At 36.9% G+C, this 21,525-nt stretch overlaps 4 protein-coding genes across 4 annotated transcripts; 2 read left to right on the top strand and 2 right to left on the bottom strand.

Annotated features, from left to right (window-relative positions):
• LOC109727915 (acyl carrier protein 1, mitochondrial) lies at window positions 1,253–2,064 on the bottom strand. Its single transcript, XM_020258128.1, has 2 exons — window positions 1,799–2,064; window positions 1,253–1,695 (listed from the first exon to the last, which is right to left on the bottom strand). Exons 1-2 carry the CDS (start codon window positions 2,021–2,023, stop codon window positions 1,519–1,521), a joined length of 402 nt encoding a protein of 133 aa, XP_020113717.1. The 5' UTR covers window positions 2,024–2,064; the 3' UTR covers window positions 1,253–1,518.
• LOC109728207 lies at window positions 2,784–8,002 on the top strand. Its single transcript, XM_020258569.1, has 9 exons — window positions 2,784–3,004; window positions 3,087–3,178; window positions 3,305–3,376; window positions 3,791–3,897; window positions 4,044–4,099; window positions 4,645–4,795; window positions 5,460–5,543; window positions 6,125–6,430; window positions 6,969–8,002. The coding sequence occupies exons 1-9, from the start codon at window positions 2,858–2,860 to the stop codon at window positions 7,817–7,819; spliced, it is 1,866 nt and encodes a 621-aa protein (XP_020114158.1). The 5' UTR covers window positions 2,784–2,857; the 3' UTR covers window positions 7,820–8,002.
• Window positions 8,410–9,418, bottom strand: LOC109728210 (protein MIZU-KUSSEI 1-like). The gene has a single exon (XM_020258573.1). The coding sequence runs from the start codon at window positions 9,264–9,266 to the stop codon at window positions 8,454–8,456; it is 813 nt and encodes a 270-aa protein (XP_020114162.1). The 5' UTR covers window positions 9,267–9,418; the 3' UTR covers window positions 8,410–8,453.
• On the top strand, window positions 18,001–21,037 carry LOC109728208 (F-box protein At2g32560-like). The gene is made up of 5 exons (XM_020258571.1): window positions 18,001–19,137; window positions 19,265–19,344; window positions 19,563–19,741; window positions 19,994–20,068; window positions 20,341–21,037. The coding sequence occupies exons 1-5, from the start codon at window positions 18,511–18,513 to the stop codon at window positions 20,526–20,528; spliced, it is 1,149 nt and encodes a 382-aa protein (XP_020114160.1). The 5' UTR covers window positions 18,001–18,510; the 3' UTR covers window positions 20,529–21,037.

The following is a 21,525-nucleotide window of genomic DNA, read 5'->3' on the forward strand; positions in this document are numbered from 1 at the left end:
TTTTTTATATCATAAGCTAAAAATATTGGAGGAAAACATCCATCTGCAGTCTGCTTCGAGGAAAACAAATGAAGCCTTTCAAGAGAGACTCAACTTGAATATTTACTTCTATCTAATATTTCAACAAAGTAAAATCGCAAGAAGATAAAGTTCAAGAGAGTTAACCAGATTCTTCCTTCAATATATTGTGGGTACTGAATTCGAAAAGCCCTCCAAGACCTCTATAAAGTGATCCAATTTCAAAACAATATTTCCAGCACTAGTAAGGCTAGTGATCATGGCATACAAGGTGATTTTTTGCTTTCACTATTCATCAGGTTTAGCGCAAACTGGCAGCAAAATTGAAACAGTATCACAGGTTCAGTAGATTGCTAATTAACAGGGATCACTTACAGAACCACCTTTTCTGTTTTAAGGCTAATTGTACCTTGAAAACAGTAACAAATTCAATGAATTGTAACAGATTAGAAAGATTGCCTAGAAAGATTGCCTATTGTCTGTTTAAGTTAAACTATAAACCTCCTCTCTTTCAGAGTTAAGAGCATGGCAAAGGGGACCAGGTTAAAGAGGAAGATGTGATAAGAATATAAGGCTGATACGGAAGGAGAGAAATATGATCAGAGTTGTAAGATAAAAGGTGCATAATGGAACATACATCAACAAAGAGGAAAAACTGATACGACGAAGAAGAATTGGCATATCTAGTATTATGATTATTTGCTAATGTACTTATCCATGAAAAGGTTTAGGCAAGGCTTGGCTAAGTTCAGCACAAATTCGATTCTCCACTATTTAGGCAAATAAAACGACTATCGAGAGGACCAGACCAAGTGGCCCCTCGCAAATGACCAAACTTATCTCGACAATGCTCCTCGGTTATTACCAAAAGCTCCCTATAAATAAAACAGAAGTCCGACATATCAAGTTGAAAGGTAGTATCAGGTTCGATTAGTTGAACAACAGAACGAACATTTTCACTTTCCAAGAAGATTAACATTGCCATGGACGATACAGCAGATTCCGAACTACTAGGAAGATATAATGACTAGCTTGTCATTATGTTCGATGAAAAACTAAGTCACAAGAAAATTAGGTTACATAGTAACTAAAGGAATCAAATTTCTATTCCTCCTGTGAGCAATGTGAGCAAAGGGAACTCTAATACACTCCATATACTTCAAGGCACACTAAAAGTGCTAAAGAACCAGAGAAGCTGAAATGTAGAGTAAGCTGAAAAGATACTGAAACAAGAAGAGACAACAACAACAACAAATCCCACATTGATGCCGCAAACTAAGATCAACATCACAGTACTGTTGCAAAAATTCAAACTTTATGCAATTCTACAGCTTCAAGCGCTTTTGTTCTGTAAATAAGGTGGTTATTTTCGATCCATTCCAAGGTTCAATTCTCGGAAAAGAGGACCTGGTAAACACGAAGATCATCGAGTCCTAACAAAAGGAGATGAAACAAATTACAAGGAAAACGAAAACGCACCCATCGTTCTCGATTTCGGGATCAAGCCGCCATGGGGTGATTCGCGACGTACTCGATGGCGAGGTCACAGGAGTCGATCAGCACGGCCTCCTTGTCGGGGATCTCGAGCTTGAACTCCTCCTCCAGCGCCACGACGATCTCCACGTTGTCCAAGCTATCCAGTCCCAGATCCCTCTGGAAGTGGACCTCGGGGGTCACCTGCGATCGATCGATCGATCGAAAACGGTGAGGGGGGAGAGCGATAACGACGACGAAGGAGAAGAAGGGGAGATATCAGGGTTAGGGTTTGGATTGGCGGGACCTTGGAGGGGTCGACCTTGGGGAAGCTCTTGACGACGTCGAGGACGCGCTCCACGACCTCCTCCTTCGTGAGGTGCTCGTCGCCATGGGAGGACATGGATCGGAGCGGAGAGAAGCGGAGGGGGTCGAAGGGCGAGAGGAGGAGGGGTCGGTAGCGATCTAGGGTTTGGGTTTGGACGGGGATGCGTAGGTGTCGGAGGATCGCCGGTCTCAGCGCGGCCGCCATTGTCGTCGTCTTCGCCCTTCGTTTCCTTCCAAAAATCTCACTTTTTAGATTTTAAACTCAGTAAATAGGACGGAATAGGTTTAATTGCCTATATAACCCTACAAAGTAATGAAATTGCACAGAATTCCTCTAACTCGCCACCCCAAATTTTTTTTATTTTATTTTAGCATCCAAATTTTCACTTTATTTATTTAATTTAAATAATTTTACGATTTTTTGATACATAATTTAAGCTAATAAATTAACAAAACCTTTAAATTATGTTTAATATACTAACCAAACTGTAAAAGTAAGAAAAATTACTAATTAGCTCAAATTAAATAAATTAAAAGATTAGATGATAAATTAATATTTTAAAGATTAGATAGTCGGGTCCAAAAAAGTATAGTTGTGGTAAGTTCTACATATTTTACTTTAAAACTAAGCCCGAGGAGGTTTCTCAGATTTGCCTATAGTTGAGGGGGTATCCAAACATTTTCACTTCCGTAGACCGTAGTAACGTTGCACCAAATGGACCGAGCCTCGAGGAGGAGTGTCAAACGGGTCGGATTTTGGATCGAGCACTGCTTAGCCCGCATGACTAGGCCGGACCCGTAAAGCCCACTAGATTAGAGGCTTATCTTCAGTTGCAGGCAAAATGGGCCGGGTTTAGGGCCTTTCGGATCCAGGGCCTACTGGTGACGAGTCAAAAATATTTAAAACAAAATAAAAAAAGATTAAAAAAAAATTTAAATTAGAAAAAAGGGTTTGGGGCTTGAATCGGCCTCTTCCTCTTCCGAGCCAAGCCTAGGGTTTAAGGTCCCCCTCCCCTCTCCTCTCCTCTCCTCGTTGACAATGGAGGAGCTCGAGGTGATGGGCTCCGAGGGAGAGCTCTCCTCGGGATACAAGCTCGTGCCATGGTCGAGCTGGGACCAATGGGACTTCGTCCGAGAGCACCTCTTCTCCTCCTCACCCGACTCCGTTGCCGCCGCGCTCCGCCGTGTAAGAGTTTTGTCCTTAAACCCTAACCCTATATCCTAGTCCGAGGTATCCTCACCTTTTCTTCGTTTTGTGGTTTCTGAAGATCTCGGCATGGCGGAGTAGGGGTTCCCTTCCGATCCCGATCGATGTCACTGCCGCGTTCGTCGAGGCTCAGCAAAAGGATCCCTTTTTTAGGTACGAAGTTGATCAATATTCTTTGTTTTGAGTATTTTTGATTGATTCAGTTGTTGGTAAGTGATTTTGTGATCCTAGATTGATTCAAAAATCCTTTTTTTCATCTCCCCCTGTTGGGTTTTGTAGAAAGGGGCCAGTAGATGATGCTCTAACATCAGAGGAGATGCTAGCGAGCCTCTATAGCATGGCAATTATGAGGTTGGTGTGGGGTTTTTTTTTTTTTTTTTTTTTTATCAGTTTCGTCGCATTATCTTTTCCTTTTCCTTAGAACATCTACCTGTAGTTATTTCATTTGATGTTCATTTAGTGGTAAAAATTTGAAGCTATTAATGGTAAATCTGTGTCCTTTTGCATACATAGGTAGATACTTTTCTTATTCATTTGCTACATTCTAATTATATTATGTATTTATGTGAAGATTTATAGTTATTTTAGGTGAAATGTAATTATTGATAGTCCCTGTACTTTTGACTCTTGAGATCCTGTAATTTAGTCTTTGAACCTTTTGTTTGGTTTATAGTACTGTTTTAATTCAGTCCGTTGTAATGTGTTTTTATCTGCTGCAAAGGGCACCAATCTAATCAAGCTTTTTTTTCCTTTTTTGGTTTTAAGGCTTGTAAATTGTTATGTGGAGCATGCACATAAGAAAACAGGGCGCTCAATATCTGAGTTAGCTGATGCAGTTGGTATACCACGAGTATTGGTCGACATTCGTCATGGTTAGTGAACTTCATTTTTGCATATATAATATTTTCCGTTAAAAATAATATGAATTGTCCATATTCTATGATTCCAAATCAGACTTTAGTCAGTTTTAATTAATCTTGGTTTGTATAACATTTTATTCTCGGTTTGAATGATTTAGAGAGTTCACACCGTGATCTTCCTTCACTGCGGTTGGTGCGTTTGGCCAGTATGAAGGTAAATTAGTTTTTCAACCCTAATTAACCCATGCATGATGATATCAATGTATAATTTTACCCTGGAATGGTAGAATTGTTATTCTTTTCCTTCTCCATCTTGACATAGTTAATTTGTCAGTATTATTTGATAAAATGGGGTTTGTGTTGCTCATTTAGTTCTTTGTTTCGATGCTTTTGGGTGTCAATATTCAGCCCTTATTTCATTGATTGTTTGATTTGTTTCCTTAGACTTCTTTGTGTTGTTCACTTGAAGATCAAGTTGATTTTGATCTTTATACTTTTCTGATGTATTAGGCCCTTATATTAATTCTACTATTGCATTCAAAACAGTTATCTTGTTATTGTATGTTGACGCATTGCATTTCTTAAATGAGCAAGCTAAATCTTGGTCGAAACCTTTCGATTTGCTGGTGCTTTTTGATCTTTTGCTCATAAAAGATCAATTTACTTTTTTTCTGTGTATAGTATTAATTATTTTTTCTTAATGTTTCTTTGGGTAATTTTAATAATCTATCCACGTCATTATTTGCAATTATTGCTCAGGCACTTGATTGGTTGAAATCAAATTACTGGGAGCCCCAGAAAAATGCAATTCCGGATGTAAGGGTAGAGATAAGAACAAGATTGCGTGAGATGGCTTACTATTTGAAGATCAAGAATGTGAAAAAATCGAGTTTAGAAATCAAAGGCAATCGTAAGTACATAAACCATATTTCAGGAAAAAGACCAGTTTTGTGATGTTTAAACTTTTTTTTTGTAACATACTCAGTGCCATAATGGAGAAATAAAGAACGTTTAAGAGGTGCTTAGGTAGCTTTAGACAAATGGTGAAATTAACTTCCTATAGAGCAAAAAAATAGTAAAAAAAAAAATTTGGTGCAATGCATAATAGCCTTTGCTGTTTTTTGATAATTGATTCATGCCGCCTTATGATTGTACGTCATATGTTCTAATATGAAAGAAGATAATTCCAAGATAACTCGAAAGTTGAAAAGTGTAGACAGAGATACTTCTTTGCACTTTGGAAATAGAAGGTTTCTATATTTCTTGTATGACAACATTAGGACGGATCAAGATTCTATCTCTCGAGTCTCGAAGATGGTTTTTGGTTTCATGTTAAAGTCTGTTTGTTAGGCGTCAGCAAAACTCTAGACACTTAGTATCGGGAAGCTACCATGAATTATTGACAGTGTTTGGAATATCTTAATGAAACATTTTTCTTTCCTTTTTTTTTTTTTTCCCCCTCTAAAGGTGTGGTTCTAGGCATGTTTCAGCTTCATTTCTTGCTAGCAAATCTTCATTTGCTTGTTTGTGTACTATTGTTAATTTCCTATGATTGAATTCTTTCACTTTTGTAGGTACAAAGAGGTCTGGTTTGCTTGTACCATGTAATAAACTTTCTTCCCAAGTAGCTGGAAGGTTGCATTCTTCTAGATCAAGCGGTACTAATGCTAACAGCAGTTTCTAGTTAACTTGTTTCTGCTCCAAAAATTTCTGAGTGTACATACCAAAATAGTTTAACATCCCGTGGCATGCTTTAATACCTGATCTTCTTTTGAAGTCGCTAGAAATCTAATGCATTTTAAATTTTTGATAGAGTAGTAGAGAATTAATATTTTTCTCTGTGCATATCCTTATGGATCGCATATCCTTATGGATCTATTTACCACTAGTAGATATAATATAAGAGTAATCAGACTGTATCTGGTTTAAGTGGCATAATGGTATGGCTCGACCCTGTTTTTCTGTAACTCGTACATTTCAATGGCTGTGGAATCTTTCTTAAGATATATAATCAAAGAATGCAAATTTAAAAAGGGCTAGAACTGGATTCTTGATTAAAATTAGGATTCTATTCGTAAACCAATTCTAGTTACCATCCTTATTCCTTATTGGACATCTTTTTTTGCGGTTGTTTATCCCACCCTTTTAATGCTTCTATCCTAATTTGAATATTAGCCAGCAAATTTGGTATTACATAACATCTATGGTGGATATTAATTTTGCGATCCCCATGTTGCAGGTTCTGGGAAGCAGATTTCTAGGACAGTGAAAATCATCACTCGACTTTATGCTACATATTCCTTGGAAGTCGTTTCTGTTCTGTTGGAGCTGTTCCAGTCTCAAGCACCTGATTTCTTTGGTGCCGGCCCCATGCAACATTCAGAGAATCCAGATAATGGTGATTCAAGGTTCCTCGCGATTTCAAATAATACTCTGAAAACTATCATTACTAAACTCTCAAGCAAGGAACCGAGGTTACTGCTTAGTTTACTGAAGGTGGTCCTTGAAAAGATCGAGGCCATAGAATCCTTGAGATCTAAGAATGGTATTTTTCGCATTCTAACCCTCTCCTATTTGCTAATTCGTCCATTTACTTGTGTACTTGTATCCCTTTTTGTGTTCTGAGCAGCCTAACGTTATTTCCATTTGACCTTTCATGACTAGTCTCCCAATTTATATGTTATTGTTATGTACTTTTATCCTTTTTCGGTTTCGACCATTTCATCTTGGCTTTTACATATACATCCCTGCCTTATCATCTATTTACATATATGCCCATGTAAACTAGCCATTGAAGTGCAGTTTCTGTCAAAAAGTTACCCTCATATTTAGCTAGAAAGTAATCTAATTCAAGATGGAACTTCTTTTTCTCATTAGCAAAAGATTTTCCGAGAGGGTGGTTACTTTTGTAAGCACATGGAAACACATTTTTGAAAGGTCACGCATGAAAATCCAGATTTTGCAGAGATATGCATGTAAATAGATATTCTTTTGCAGGGAATGTATATGTAAATATCTCCTTTTTTCTCTTAATTTTGCGAAGATGGATAGCTTCATAGCTTTATTTCTTCTCACTTCTGCAGAGGGGAGTCATGTACTTCCATTCCAATATCAGACAGAGCCATCTCAAGTAAACCACTTATGCTTCCTCGTTAGTTGGCTTGTTACAAAACTTAAAGCATCAAAGGATTCTGGCGATATATCCCTCATTAATGAGAATGGAGCCCTCTCTTCGGACAAAAATGCCGTCCCGAAATTTTCTCTTCAAAAGCTCCTCAGAAAGTGTCTTACTTTGTCATTCCTTGGCGACGAGTATCTTGCAGATTCAGTATCAATGCTTCTTGACATGATTGAAGACGATACTCAAAAAGAAAAGCTTAAGAAGCTCATTTTGCTAAGATTGCAGAATTGGCCCACTGAAGACCCTATGCTGTTAAAAGAAGATGATTCAATCAAGAAAGCAGCAGAGAAGCTCGAATTCCTCAAGCAACGATTAGAGAAAAGAAGGTTAAAAAATTTAGGTTCATTGAATTGCGATACAGGTGAAGCGAGTATATGGACCGTTGCAAAGTCGTGGGTTCCGTGTCCTATCGGGATGGTGCCCTGCTCATTCAGCTCCACTGCAGTTCTCCCCATTCTTGATCTGGTAGATGACAATAGATTAGAAGAGAAAACAATTCCGACAGATGATTTGCAATTAGTTGATAATCACCATGACAATGATGGGGGTGATTCTGATTCTCATGACGAGCCGCTGCTGAGCAATGGAAGAGCTGCTAAAAAGTTAAGGCCATCCCCTGAGAAAGTTCATATAATCAATTTGCGACAATCGCCGGACCCCATTGAAGGTAGATTGCTTATCAATGGCGCATGGGTGAAGGTGAGCAAGGAAGAGTTAGTATCCATCGTGACGACTTTGAGAAGTGGTGTTTAGCTAATTAACCGGAAAATACCATTGTTTGTTGGGCATACTGAGGCATTTTACGTAACTGGAAAATTTCAACGACAGCGATGACGATCAATAATCTCTCAGGAGACTCCCGTAGCAGCAGATAATACATCCAATTGGGATCCGAGGAAGATGTAACAAGAATTTCAGTTATGACGTGGCAGAAAGGTGATTCACGTTTTGAGATCGAGCATTTTTGGTTTAAATTAGAGAGTAGTTATTTGGTATTCAAACTACCTTGCTAGAATATCATCGTAGGTTATATATATATTTTTTAATTTTTTGAGTAAATTAGATTAGATTCTATGTTGATTGTCAAATCTCTTGTTTAAGATGATTACTTTTGTTGTTAATGCGATTATCTATACAGAATATGGCTCTAGTCTTTTCAAATGAGTCGTGGCCATTTCTACATGCGGGATTGTTATGTTCTTTTCAAATCACTTAAAAACACTTTATTTTAGATCTGTTTTGGTTCTCCTTCTGTATGGTCTTTGGAACTGCATCTCCATTTCAGAGTTAAATGCACTCTATTTTGATTTTGTTCACCCGAAACCTACATACACTTCTCCAGAAAAAAGAAAAAGAAGGTACAAAAGATGAAGAAAGAAAAGAAATCTCAGATCCTAATGAAGAAGATGCTGAGCTCCGGCCCGGTGGTGCCGTCGGGGTTGAGCATGTAGAAGGACTCGGAATCCCTGCTCCCTACGACGCGGTCGAAGTGCGCGCGCATGTATGCCAGGTCGCCGTCGCCTGCGGTGGCCGGATCCATGACGACGTCGCTCGGCAGCACCCCTGCGCCGACCGACACCGTGTGCAGCAGCTGCATCACCGTCAGATCGTCCTCCGTCGGCTCCCGCCGCACCGCGTACCCAATCTTCCGCCCGTTCACGTACGCCGTCCACAGCGGCTCCTCCAGAAGCTGCCGCCGCCGCTCCGTCGTAGTCGTCGTCGTGGATTTCTTATGCTCGGCTACCTTTTCGCATTCGAGTGCGATGCGGATGTGCTCGCCGGAGCCCATCTCCTGCATGAACTTCCCGGTGGGGGTGGCGAGCTCGAGGAGGAGGAGGGGGACGGTGCCGGGGGAGTCCTGGATGGCGAGGGTGATGCGGGCCTTGCGGTGGCCGAAGAGGGTGCCGGTGGTGCGGCTGGCGCCGTGTATGTGGCCGTCGGCGCGGCCGGGGTGGGAGGCGAGGGCGGCGCCGACGGACGGGAAGCGGCAGGCCGCGGCCGGGGTGAAGATCGGGAGGGAGCGGAAGAGCGAGCGGAGGGCGGTGCGGAGCGACTTGCGCCGCTTCTTGTTCCGGGAGGACGAGGGCGGCGGCGTGAGGGTGATCTCGGGGCGAGGGGTGCGAGGGGACGGAGGAGGACGGGACGAGGGGGACGGGCTCGTCGGAGTGTGAGGGGAGAGTGGAGGGAGGGACATGGACATGGTGGTGGTGGTGGTGGTGGTGGTGGTGGTGGTGCATTTGCATGGTTAGGGGTTTCTCTTATGAAAGAGAGGGTTGTGGAGTGCACGTAGAGCACAAGAGAGAGAAAATAAAAATGGAGAGAGAGAGAGAGAGAGAGAGAGAGAGAGAGAGAGAGAGAGAGTGTGTTTTGAATTTGCTTGCTGATGCAACTGATATGATACATCTCCTCAAATNTTTTTTTTTTCCTTGGAATATATATGTTTTCTGGGGCTAGAGATGAGTAGTGGATGAGCAGTAACTACAGCTTGGAAAAGTACTCTCCCTATCTTTGAAAATTTCTCTATATTGGTGACACTAAACAGAAGCAGTTGGGGTTTGTTTGGATAACTTAATTTAGATTCTGATTCTCCAATCGAAATAAAATTTACTAATTTCGATAGTTGTTGTCCGTTTTAGAGGAATGAATTTATTTGATTCCGGTCTCCTCTTTCATTTCCTTCATCATTTTCTCTCTCAATCAAAATCTTATTTCAAAATTCTAGATATCTAAATTATTTATTACGATTACTATTTCAATAATAAACTAAGTAATTTTCGATGGTTCGTCATTTTAATTTTATGAATAAAACATGTCCTTAGTTTTGGATTATGCATTGTGTCTAAAATGCTTTAAGATATTTTTTAAGCTTTTCGAGATATGAATACCATTGTCTTTATATGAAGTAACATAAATTCCAAACTTAGACCTAATTTGATTATGCATGTTTGAGATATATGCAGTTGAATATTTAGCAGTTGCGTTTATATCTATATATGGTATATCCTTTTTAGATGCACATAAGTGAGGGTGCCATAACTAAAAATTTATATTTAGTTGTATATAATTAAAAATTGCAATATTTGTCACTTTATATGCAGGATCATAACCTGTCACTGAAGCACTGATTCTTTGCTGGAAGAGGTAACTATGGCTAGGTAAAATAAATTTTAATATTTAATTATTATTCTCTCTAAGTAATGTATGTTTATCTATGTCCAATTTGAATGTAAAATGGGCCTCATAAATTAAACTACTATCAAATTCAGATCACATTAAATGGTACAAATCCAACTATTTATAACTATGACATTTTAAGTAAGGCTTGCACATCGTGGTTCCACATTATCATTTCCATGACGTAAATTATTTATTGATGGATATAACGATACTTATTATTCTAGTTTTTTATGATGCCATTGGATATATTAAATAGTCAAGTTCATGTACCTATATCTAAAATCACCTTATCGAAAATATTTATAATTCTAATTTCCACGTTGCAATAGTTTACGCGTTGAATAATTTTATTTTATTTTTTTTGAGAAATAGGTAGCACGCTACCTGCTTCATTTATTTTATTTAGAAATAAACTTAGCCAGAAATATGAATCAATTAGGATTCGAACTTGGGACCTCGGATTCCAACCACTAAGTCCTTTGTCACTTGCTCTAAGAACAGTGGGTATGCATTGAATAATTATAAAATAGAAAGCAATGGAAAATGATGTGCCAAGCTACTTAACAAAAACAACACAATTTATCTTTTTATGATTATAGTTATCAATGATTAAGCTTTTTGCAAGTGATACAATAACATGTTTTTAGCTCGAACAAATTGAATAATATGTACCCCTTAGAAGTCAAAATTCACTTATGTATACCATATGAACTCAAAATTCTTGCCAAAAGAAAATGGGAAAATGGAAAAAATGTAATTTTGATGACTTTTCTGGTAAGATATATATATATATATATAGAGAGAGAGAGAGTAGGGCTGCTGTGCTCTCAGGAGCACGGAGGCCTCCGTACTCTTGAGCCGTTTTCGATGATGGAATTTTCGAATTGATGATCGGTTCCGTTAGACTTGATCTAAGGTATTTGAAATTTCTAGAAAATAATTTTTGTAATTTTTTGACATCATTTACCTAGTGAACGAAAGGATTCAAAATCAATAATTTTTAAGGGTTGATATCTACCGTTTTCAAGCTTAACGGTGTAGAAGTATTCAAATCAGATGAAAATTTTGATACAAAATTCTTTATACTATCTAAAACAAGATCAATATTTCTGATCGAAAATTTTAGTGCTATATCACCACTTTTTCTAGAATTTTTATTTTCAGCCGTTAAAAATTATTGATTTTGAATCATTTCGATTGTTAGGTAAATGATATCGAAAAATTCTAAAAATTATTTTCTAAAAACTTCAAATACGCTAGATCAAGTCTAACGGAGCCGATCATCAATACGGAAATTCCATCATCGAAAACAGCTTAGGAGCACGGAGGCCTCCGTCCTCCTGAGAGCACAGCAGTCATGCTCTATATATATATATATATATAACTAGGCTGGAATACTATCAATAGCATCAAGCTATTGGTGCTATTGATTTTTTAGCCCTTAGATTGAGAAATGGGTGGTTAGGATGATGTGGACCCCCTAGGGTTGAGTGAGTGGTTGGTTGAATAGTATAATCTAACGGGTAAAAATAATCAGAGAGTTAAATCTAACGGTGGAAAACTCGATAGCATCAAATCCTTAGTACTATCGATAGTATTCCAGCCGGACTCTATATATATATATATATACATATATATATATATATATATATATATATATATATATATAGAGCTAGTCTCCTATATTATCTGGAGTATCGGAGCTCTGGTACTATAGTCTCGTTTTCGATCTTAGGGTATTCAAATCAACGATCCACACCGTTAAAACTGATCTAGGATATTTAAAGTTTTTAGAAACAAAATTTTATATTTTTTCGACATAGTTTACTTTATGATCAAACCATTTCAAAATTGTCAATTTTTAATGGCTACTATGGCGAGTTTGGAGTTTAATGGTGTAGAAAAATCTAAATTTCTTCAAATTTTGATAGAAAATACTTTAAACTATCTAGATTAAGGTTAACATTCTTAATCTTGAATTTAAAAGTCCTATGCTCAAATTTTAAAGATTATTCAATTTCTACCGTCCATTTTGACATAATTTATTTACTAAGTAAACAATGTCAAAAAAACTAAAATTTTATTCCTAAGAATTTCATATACCCTAAATCATATTTAACGGTGTGAATCGTTAATTTGAACATCCTAAATTCAAAAACAAGACTATAGTACCGAAACTCCGGTACTATAGATAGTACAGTAACCTAATTATATATATATATATAACTAGGTTACTGTGCTATTAATAGCACAAAGTCATTGGTGCTACCAAGTTTTTTGCTATTGGATTAAGAAATGTGCTGTTAAAATGATGTGGGCCCTCTAGAGTTGAGTGGGTGGTTGGTTGAATAGTATGATCTAACGAGTGAAAATGATCCAAAGGGTAGATCTAACGGCGGAAAACTTGGTAGCATCAAGTGCTAGAGAGAGAGAGAGAGAGAGAGAGAGAGAGAGAGTACGTCTCCCGTGCTTTCGAAAGTACGAAGGCCTCCGTACTTGTAAGTTGTTTTCGATGATAGGACATCCAATTCGACGATCGGCTCCGTTAGGCATAATCTATACTATTGGAACTATTTAAAAACCAAATTTTATAATTTTTCGACATCATTTACCAAGCGATCACAGGGTCTCAAAAATGACTATTTTAACGGCCGATGTGGCACTTTTTTAAGTTCAACGGTGTAAAAGTATCCAAATTACATGAAACTTTAATAGAAAATTCTACTTAACATCAAGAACAAGAACAATACTTCCAATTTAAAATTTGAGTCATTTATCACTGTTTTTATGAGATTTTTATTTTCAACCGTTCATTTTGAGGTTACTCGTTCACTAGGCAAGCGAAGCCAAAAAATTATGAGATTTGGTTTCTAGATAATTCCAATAACGTAAATCATGTTTAATGGAACCGATCGCCGAATCGGACGTCCCATCATTGAAAATAATTTATAAGTATGGAGGCCTCCGTATTTTCGAAAGTATAGAAGCCTAACTCTATATATATATATATATATATATATATATATATATATATATATATATATATATATATATATTCTTTTAAAATTGCAATTACTGGGGGGGTGGGGGTGGGGAATTTTTAATGTGAGACTATTTCATTCACTATTTATATTTTTTTTTGAAATTTGTATTTGATTGTAATAAATGATAGATAGAAAGGTCTTGCGCTAGTATCTGTCCCCACTAAATTTTCATTTGAGTCGGTAGAAAAGGTTTTCGAATTGGGCCACTTATTTTTGAAAAATAATATTTTCCATATCTATATATGTACCAATATTTGTTAATATGATGCTCTCTACTATACTAACCACTTTACTCTATGTTCCTCTGTTTTGATTGAAGTCTCTCCAAATTAACATGTATAATTCTTTTCCCCTAAACTATATCCATTGGACTTGGACATGAATCATTCCTAGCAAATTTGATATAAGCGATTAGCAGGAAGAGAGAGAGAGTCCATCTAATGACTATTTTTTATGTTAGCACTATTTCTGAATCATTTCGTGTTAAATCAATATGATTAGATCATGGATTACACTTCCATTTCTTTACCTTTTTTGTTACATCTCCTACCGACATATATATCCGGCGTGACTCATTCTGACTATAAGCCTACATTAATTTTTTCTTATGAGATAAATATTTTTGATAACAGAAGATCCAAAACTAAATTATCATCCACATGCCCACTCATACATCACCTATGAGTTGGAAGTCCCCTTCATCCTTCATGTCATGCATTAACCATGTTGCAACTTGCCAACTCCTCTTTTATGGGGCTTATTAGACTCTTTTTAAGAGTGAGCCATTTCCTTTCTCTTTTATGGGGCTGCTGCACTGACTGAGGAAGACATGCTTTTCATGGTGTCACTCCTTGCCACCCCACTATTGAGACCAACCACATCAAATCAAAGCATAACTTTAAACTTTATATACAGAGCTTGATCCCTCAGCACATTGGCCCCTTACCATCCTTTTTTTAACCCCAACAACATCTCTTCACTCTCATCATTTTCCTTGGGCATGTGTTGCATTAATGGCCCACATTTAAAGAGAACTTGCTCCAATTTTCAACACCTTTTACACTCTATAGTTAAAGCGTTAGCTTCTTATTCTTTTACTTTCAACAACAATAATCTCTAACAGTACTCCCGATATAGTGGTTACGAGAGAATTGAGATTCTGGGGCCTAAAAGAAGAAACGATATAATGTAGTTATTCTACTTCCATATATAGTAGAGAGAATTTGCTGAAGATATATATATATTATCTGTGCTATGTAGATTATATTTCATTGAATAGTACTTACACTTTATAATTCGATCATACAAGGCCTCCATGATCTTTGTTGGCCACTCCAAATATATTAACCATCTTTGCGAACTTCTAACAGATTTGTTTAAACTTTTATTTGTTACGATAATTTTGTCGGATCTGTGCGTAAAGATGAAGAATTTAGAAATTGAATTTTAAATAAAAAAAAAACTATAAGAGCAAGATGATGGTTATCAGGATCCTATTGTTTCTTTTTTCTTCTTAGGAACTTAAATTTCTCCTGCTAATGTAGTAATGAAGCAAATAAGGACTACCATTTATAAGTTAGCCCAAGAACTTTAAATATTTCTAAAATAATTATGGCCAAATATTGAAAAAACTTTTGTGACCATAAATCATGATACCCCTATTTATGACAGTTTTGACATTCTTTGTTGTTAGCATTATTGGTTCTACTTCCTTTTGCGGCCAATAATGTGCCCTAGGTTGAGATTGTGACCTAATATTCCCATACCCAAGGGTCATTCTCAATCATAATCAGTGACAATTTGTGCTGATTCCTACAACAGTATTTCTACTCTGAAAAATAGTAGCGCGACATTTGAAGAAAAAAATTCGAATCAAATTTGAAACTTCTGCTGTTATTGATTTTAGTGAAAGATCTAAAAACGAGAGCAGACAGTCAGTCAGCCCACAAATTTGATCCTTCCCAAGACCCAAATTTTTAATTTCGACGTTGGCTTCTGAATACTTTACCACTAAACTACTGGTGGCTTCGTAAATTAATTTTTTATTTAACCTTCAATTTTCTACAAAGATATTTTTTGTGTGCTGCTCCTACAATCACAAGAAAACTACAATGAAGTCAATTGCAAGCTCTAGAATCTCTTCTGCCTCCTGTGTGCACAAAAAATATAGGCCCTAAAAATCCCCATCATCTTTAATCAAGCAATAACAATGATTCTCAACAATTCATATTTTTATTATCAAGCAATCACAGCAGATTCTCAGCTCACTCTATAGGGCTTCAACAGGTGTATATCTTCTGATATATACATCTATCTACTAATTTGTAAAATTTGGAATATTTTTATGCCTCTCAAAATTGTAGTTTACTCAACTATAGAAAGGTACTGCTATCTGAGTTGGACAGTCATTTATAAAAATTAATTGAGTAGGGTACTTGATTTAAATTCAAAATTGTCCTTTAAAGAGGAGTGCATCAATAGGAAATTGAGCTTTCAATTGTATGTGTAACAATCCGAGCCGCTAACGATGATAACTCACTGTACCTTAGACCAGCAGCGCAGAATATCTACATCCAACTTGAGTAGACTTATATTTTTAATTTGAACCTCTTTTTCATCTGATTTGAAATTATTGGTGTATTACCAACTCTTTCCGTTTGGTCTCAAACGTCATCTTCGGGACCAAACTCACATAGCACTTAGTTTTTACATTTCTAACTGGTATTTAGTTCTAATACAAAATATAACGATCCGACTTAATAGCAATGGCTTTGATACCAAATATAACAACTCGACCCACTGACAATAATAACTCGTTGAGTTTTAAACCGCCGGTCTAAAATATTTAAGTTTAGTTATTATTCTTAGAGTGTGTAGCCTCTTATATTCTCAATCAAAATATCTTTTTTATCTGATGTAGGATTATTGGGGTGTCATTTTATATTTCAATAATATATCTATATCAAACTATACTAATGATCTAGTAGTACGGTATCCGCAACCATATAAAGCTTAAATTTGAAGTTTGTATTTCTAAATTCATTGGGTACTCTCACAAAAAATGAAAGAAAAAGATAAAAAGATATTTTTAAACATTTGAACATTGAACTTCCACAGTGTGTGTACATATGCACATTGGATTTGGAGGACATGCATAACAATTTCCATTTTCTTTTTGGGTTATATATGTAAATAGATTTCTATAGGGGTATTTTTGTAATTTCACTGAGGAAGATTTGACATCACAAATGAGACCTCAGGGCCAGCTACTTAGTGGGGTCTTGCCTAATTGCTGCTGAATCATGAGGCTAAGATGATTGATTCAAGAATTTTTTTTTTTTTTTTATAATCTTCTTTTTTGTTTTTATATTTATTTTACTTCATCTTATTTCATTTTGGAATTAGACCCAACAATTCTATTGAGTCCTAACCTAGCAAACTCACAACATATGCTAACGTTTACGCAACTCTCAAAGGAAATAAAAATTTGGAAAAAAAAAAGGAAAAACTTCAAAAAAAACCCCCTGTGGTTTCGTAGTTTCTCACTTTGCCCCCCTGTGGTTTAAAGTGTATCAATTTGCTCCCCTGTGGTTTCGTTTTTATCTTTTCGGTAGCTTTTCGTTAATATTTCGTTAAATTATATACAAAAAACTTCAGATATCTATCTAGATTTATCAAATATTCACTTTAGTACCCTTTAATTTTAACTTTATTACTGATTTAAAGAAAAAGAAATAATGAAATTGATAAGAAAGAGAGAAAAACAAAACCACAGTGGGACAAATTGATACATTTTAAACTACATGGGGCAAAGTGAGAAACTACGAAACCACAGGGGGGTTTTTTGAAGTTTTCCCAAAAAAAAAAAAGTATGCAATCTTCGGTAGATATCGATTCAGTTTAGTAGTTAGCTTACCGAACTTTATACCTAAACATGATGGATGTTTGGCTGCTAATTTGTCAATCTTTAGATTCACCTTCCAATCCTGACTATAACTAATCTTACTTGTTGTTTAGCGAAATATAATCCAAAAAAATGAACATTTTTTTTTATATGGTGATAGTTGCCTGTTGTCAAATTACTTACCCATGGGTTTAAAAACCAATCCATGGTTAGTTAGAAGTTGGATAATTATTCTCATTATAAGCGGCCATGTAAGCCAAATTTTTTAGATAGATGTAAATAGATGATAGGATTGAAATACAAGATGAGACGAATGACATAATTATTAGTTGTTGGGTAAATCTCTGGCTTACAGATGGTACTGATGTACCTGTATATGTAGCGTACGCAATTTATATCAGATTGATATATTATTATTATTATTATTATTATTGAGAGAAAGATAGTAGTGAGCTATCTATTTCATTCATATTAGAAATAAAGTTAAATAAAAAATATAAAATTATTAGGCTTCGACTTTGAAATATTAAATATCAACTATCAGATTCTTAGCCAAATATGATCAAAGTTAACACCATAAATTATGGTCAATATCGATGTGTCTTTTTTACCTTCTTGGTAGGTTTGGGGAGGGTAGGAGTTTGGTGGGGAGTTCTGCAGGAAACAGGTGGTTGTCTCCTAATTGGCTCTTCATTCTCCAATCCACACTCTATTCTCCATGTGAACCTTCAACTTTAGGACTCATTCTTCTTCTTCTTCTGCTTCTTCTTTTTTCCCTTTTTTTTTCTCTTGTTTTTTTTTTCCAGAAAAATTCTTCTTGTTTTCTCCTTCTCTCTTCTCACACATTTTTTTTTCTACTTTCTTGGATGAGAAACAATAATAATAAGGCAACTGTAGCTGGATGCTCCCATGTTGAAGATTCAAAATGAGCTGAATGGGGCCCACTTCCTCCTATTTCCCTGCTTTGCTCTTCAAGATCCCCTGTGAACCTCATTGTTTGCTACTCCCTTTATTAAATATTATTCACATTTGTGATCTTCTGACACAAAACTGGCATTAGTTACACCTAATTTAATCTCCACACAGCCACCCACATCCCCCTCTCTAAGAAACCCTCTCTGTGATTCTGTCAGAGACACACCCATGTGCTTCAGAAATAAGGCATGCTCAATTGTGCTCACTGCATGATTCAGCAAGCAGCAAATAAAACCTTCTGCTCATACTTTCTGTGTCAGTAAAAAACACCAAACAAAAGAATCCATTTCTTATCATTGTAGGGGCTTTTTTGAGCCAAACTGGGCTCTCCTCAGGAATCTCTGATGCTTTTCCCCCTCTCCCTCACACTCCCCAAATGGGCTCATGAGCTGATGCTCCTCATCTTCTTGCTTGTCCAAGAGCTTGCTCATTCTCTGTGGCACTGGGTGAGGAGTCCCCTTGGGTTCTCACCAGCTGCTGTGTGTGCCAAAATGAGGTGTGTTCAGAGAGTGGAGAATGTGGCTGAGGTTGGAGTGGAGAGCTCAATACTGGATTTGCCTGAGTTGGCCCTGGAGTGTGTTCTGGAGAAGCTCCCCCCAGCTGCTTTGTGCAGCATGGCAGGTGTTTGTAGAAATTTCAAGGAGAGGTGCTGGAGTGATCACCTGTGGGAGAGGCACATGAGGGAGAAGTGGGGCCGAGTGCTCGGCCGATCGGCTAAGAGAGAGTGGGAATGCTATGTTAGTTGCAGGAAGAACTATTTACAAGGAGTTGAGAGGAGATTGAGACCAAAGAGCTTGATTGAGTCTATTTCTTGCATTTGGCCTCTTTCCTGGATTAAGCCTCTGCTTGATTCCAGTAGTAGTGATAGGCCGGCCGCGACGAATCCTTCGCCGATCGACTCGATAATGTTCTGGTATTTGGCGCTCGAGAGCGGCAAACTTTGGTTCCCTGCTCAGGTCTACAATCGCGAGGTTGCCGAACTCTTTTACCCAAATTTCCCTCTCTTTTTTGATATAATATATCATTGTTGTAATGATAGAATCATTATCTAGTGGTGTTTTTGTTATTGTAATGTTTTAATACTTTGTTCTTGAACAGAACGGCCATGTCGGCTTTGTGTTGTCGTGTTACGATGCTCAACTAAGTTACGATCGGCAAACAGACACCTTCTATGCAAGGTACATGAGGAGATCCTTATACTAGCATGAATAAATTCCTGTTTAATGTTGGATTTTTCGCAGATAAAATAACTTGCTACTTATTCCCATGCATAAATATATCAGCCATAAGTGTCGGAGTCGGTCACCTAGATATAGATGTAGTTGAGCATTTTTGTAGGTTTAAATTGATTGGGCACCGTCGCCTACGTGTTAATAAATAATTGCCCTTTCTGTAGGTACCCGCCGCATGGGCGAAAGCCTGTTAAAATGGAGGAAGGAATAGAGTGGAGCAGGATACGAGCTTCACCGGTTGATACTTCTCCGCACGATCTTCATGTTTCTGATTGTTTGAATGACCTGAGACCAGGGGATCACTTCGAGATTCAGTGGAGGAAAAGCAAAGAATTCCCATATGGTATGCGCGTTGAAACAGGAATACAAATATTTGATTTCTGTCTTCTTTTTTTCTTTTTTTTCTTTTTTTTAACCTTTTCGATGTGCTGCTACTTTTGAACTTTCCTCTTGTTACAATTATGGAATTTCTGCGCTGTTTTCTTCGTAATTATGAATCAGAGTTGGTTCTGTAAATGTTTATATATAATATTATGTTGCTGAATCACTAGAATAATAAACATATAACCTAATTATGCTTTATTTTGCCTGGTAGGATGGTGGTACGGAGTCATTGGTCATCTGGAATCATGCGATGAACGTGAGCATCACTGTTGCTGTCATAAAGACGGTAAGAACCTTCAATCAAATTTAGGTCTATACTTCTATTTAGATGATTACATTAAGATAACTTGAACTTGTAGAATGATCAGAGTTTATCCTATTGATGGTTTTACTAAGAATTTGCGAATCTTTTCTATGCTGCTGAGTAGTTTATGAACTCCTTAATAATTTATAAGAGCATGTAATATGTTGTTTTTTTTTCAGTCATCAGCTTGTAAAATTAGTCTCGCTTTTTATGTCTATTTCAAACTCATTGTTTGCCTTTTTTTCTATTTTCAGATACCATTATCTTAGAGTTCAAGCAATATGCTCCTGGTTCAAAATGGAGGAAGAAAGATATAAGTCGGAAAAGCCATCGAGAGAAAGGGGAGGAAACAGATGGTTTTTATGGGGGAATCAGAAAACTCCAAAGAAAAGATGAAATTTCCATTTGGAAAAGATTTTGGCCATGTGAAGTCTTGGAATAGCCATCTTATTACCACTACTCTGCCCAACCCTAAAATAGCTTTTAATGCGTAGTTTTCGATTGCGCCTTATCGATCATTCACACCGCAGCGCTTCGGTATGTGCCTACGCATCCGGTACCTTCTCTCTCATGATTTAGAACACAGAAGAAATTTTGGTAGACGCCCGCAGCCTAAATATTTTTAATAGGCCGGTAGATATGATGAATTTACTCATTTCGTGAGATCTGCATGTAGCTGAGTAAACCATTCTGATTCAATGTAAATATTTATTTTAGTTTCCACATGATTCAGTAGTATTTTCGCTTTACTAGTCATTTTCTGATCTCAAGTATGTAATGAACAAATATTAAGCTCCAATTCTTGTTTGACTATATACATTTGTGAAACTCAGATCTATGCTGCGATTGACGCATAGTAAGAAAGGATCAGATCATGTCAAATTGTACAATTCAGATGGAAATTGTTATTTGATTCTACTCCACAACAGAGGTGGTTGCTTGTCAAATTCATGTTCTAACTTACCGATCACAGATCCTTGTTGTGTTCTTCTTCTTTTTTATATAATTTTCGCATCTGTTTGTTCCTTTTCTGTTAAGCTGCAGTCGCAATTAATTTGCGCTAGTGATCGATAGCTGTGTACGATCGGGAAAAAAATCATCACATGAATGTCATAAATTTTTTTTTTTACAACAATTAATTGTACAACTATGGAGCCAACATGCAACCCACAGCTAAGGGCTTAGTGGTTGGTATTCGAAGTTCCGATGTCAAATTCTAATTAATTTATATTTTCAGGTAAGTTTATTTTTAAATAGAATAACCGAAACGGATAACGTGCTAAAAAATAATAATAATAATAAAATGCATAGTATTTACTGTATACTAAAATTCCACCTAAAACACATTTGCCTACAAAATGAAGTGGAGGAGGCGCAGATCCAACGGACGACGATGCCTCTCACCTCTAAATCCGACGCCTGATTTCAACTCCAACAAC

The sequence above is a fragment of the Ananas comosus genome, linkage group 23 (genome assembly GCF_001540865.1).
Source record: "Ananas comosus cultivar F153 linkage group 23, ASM154086v1, whole genome shotgun sequence".
Lineage (NCBI taxonomy): Eukaryota > Viridiplantae > Streptophyta > Magnoliopsida > Poales > Bromeliaceae > Ananas > Ananas comosus.

Bases quoted from the DNA above. Each gene is read 5' to 3' on its own strand.
- LOC109727915 (XM_020258128.1), bottom strand. From the start codon at position 2,023: ATGGCGGCCGCGCTGAGACCGGCGATCCTCCGACACCTACGCATCCCC. The intron at 1,696-1,798 runs GTCCCGCCAATC...GATCGATCGCAG, and splicing joins CCAAGGTCGACCCCTCCAAG to GTGACCCCCGAGGTCCACTT.
- LOC109728207 (XM_020258569.1), top strand. From the start codon at position 2,858: ATGGAGGAGCTCGAGGTGATGGGCTCCGAGGGAGAGCTCTCCTCGGGA. The intron at 3,377-3,790 runs GTTGGTGTGGGG...TTTGGTTTTAAG, and splicing joins TATAGCATGGCAATTATGAG to GCTTGTAAATTGTTATGTGG. The intron at 4,796-5,459 runs GTAAGTACATAA...TCACTTTTGTAG, and splicing joins TTTAGAAATCAAAGGCAATC to GTACAAAGAGGTCTGGTTTG.
- LOC109728210 (XM_020258573.1), bottom strand. From the start codon at position 9,266: ATGTCCATGTCCCTCCCTCCACTCTCCCCTCACACTCCGACGAGCCCG.
- LOC109728208 (XM_020258571.1), top strand. From the start codon at position 18,511: ATGCTTTTCCCCCTCTCCCTCACACTCCCCAAATGGGCTCATGAGCTG. The intron at 19,345-19,562 runs GTACATGAGGAG...CCCTTTCTGTAG, and splicing joins ACAGACACCTTCTATGCAAG to GTACCCGCCGCATGGGCGAA. The intron at 20,069-20,340 runs GTAAGAACCTTC...TTCTATTTTCAG, and splicing joins CTGTTGCTGTCATAAAGACG to ATACCATTATCTTAGAGTTC.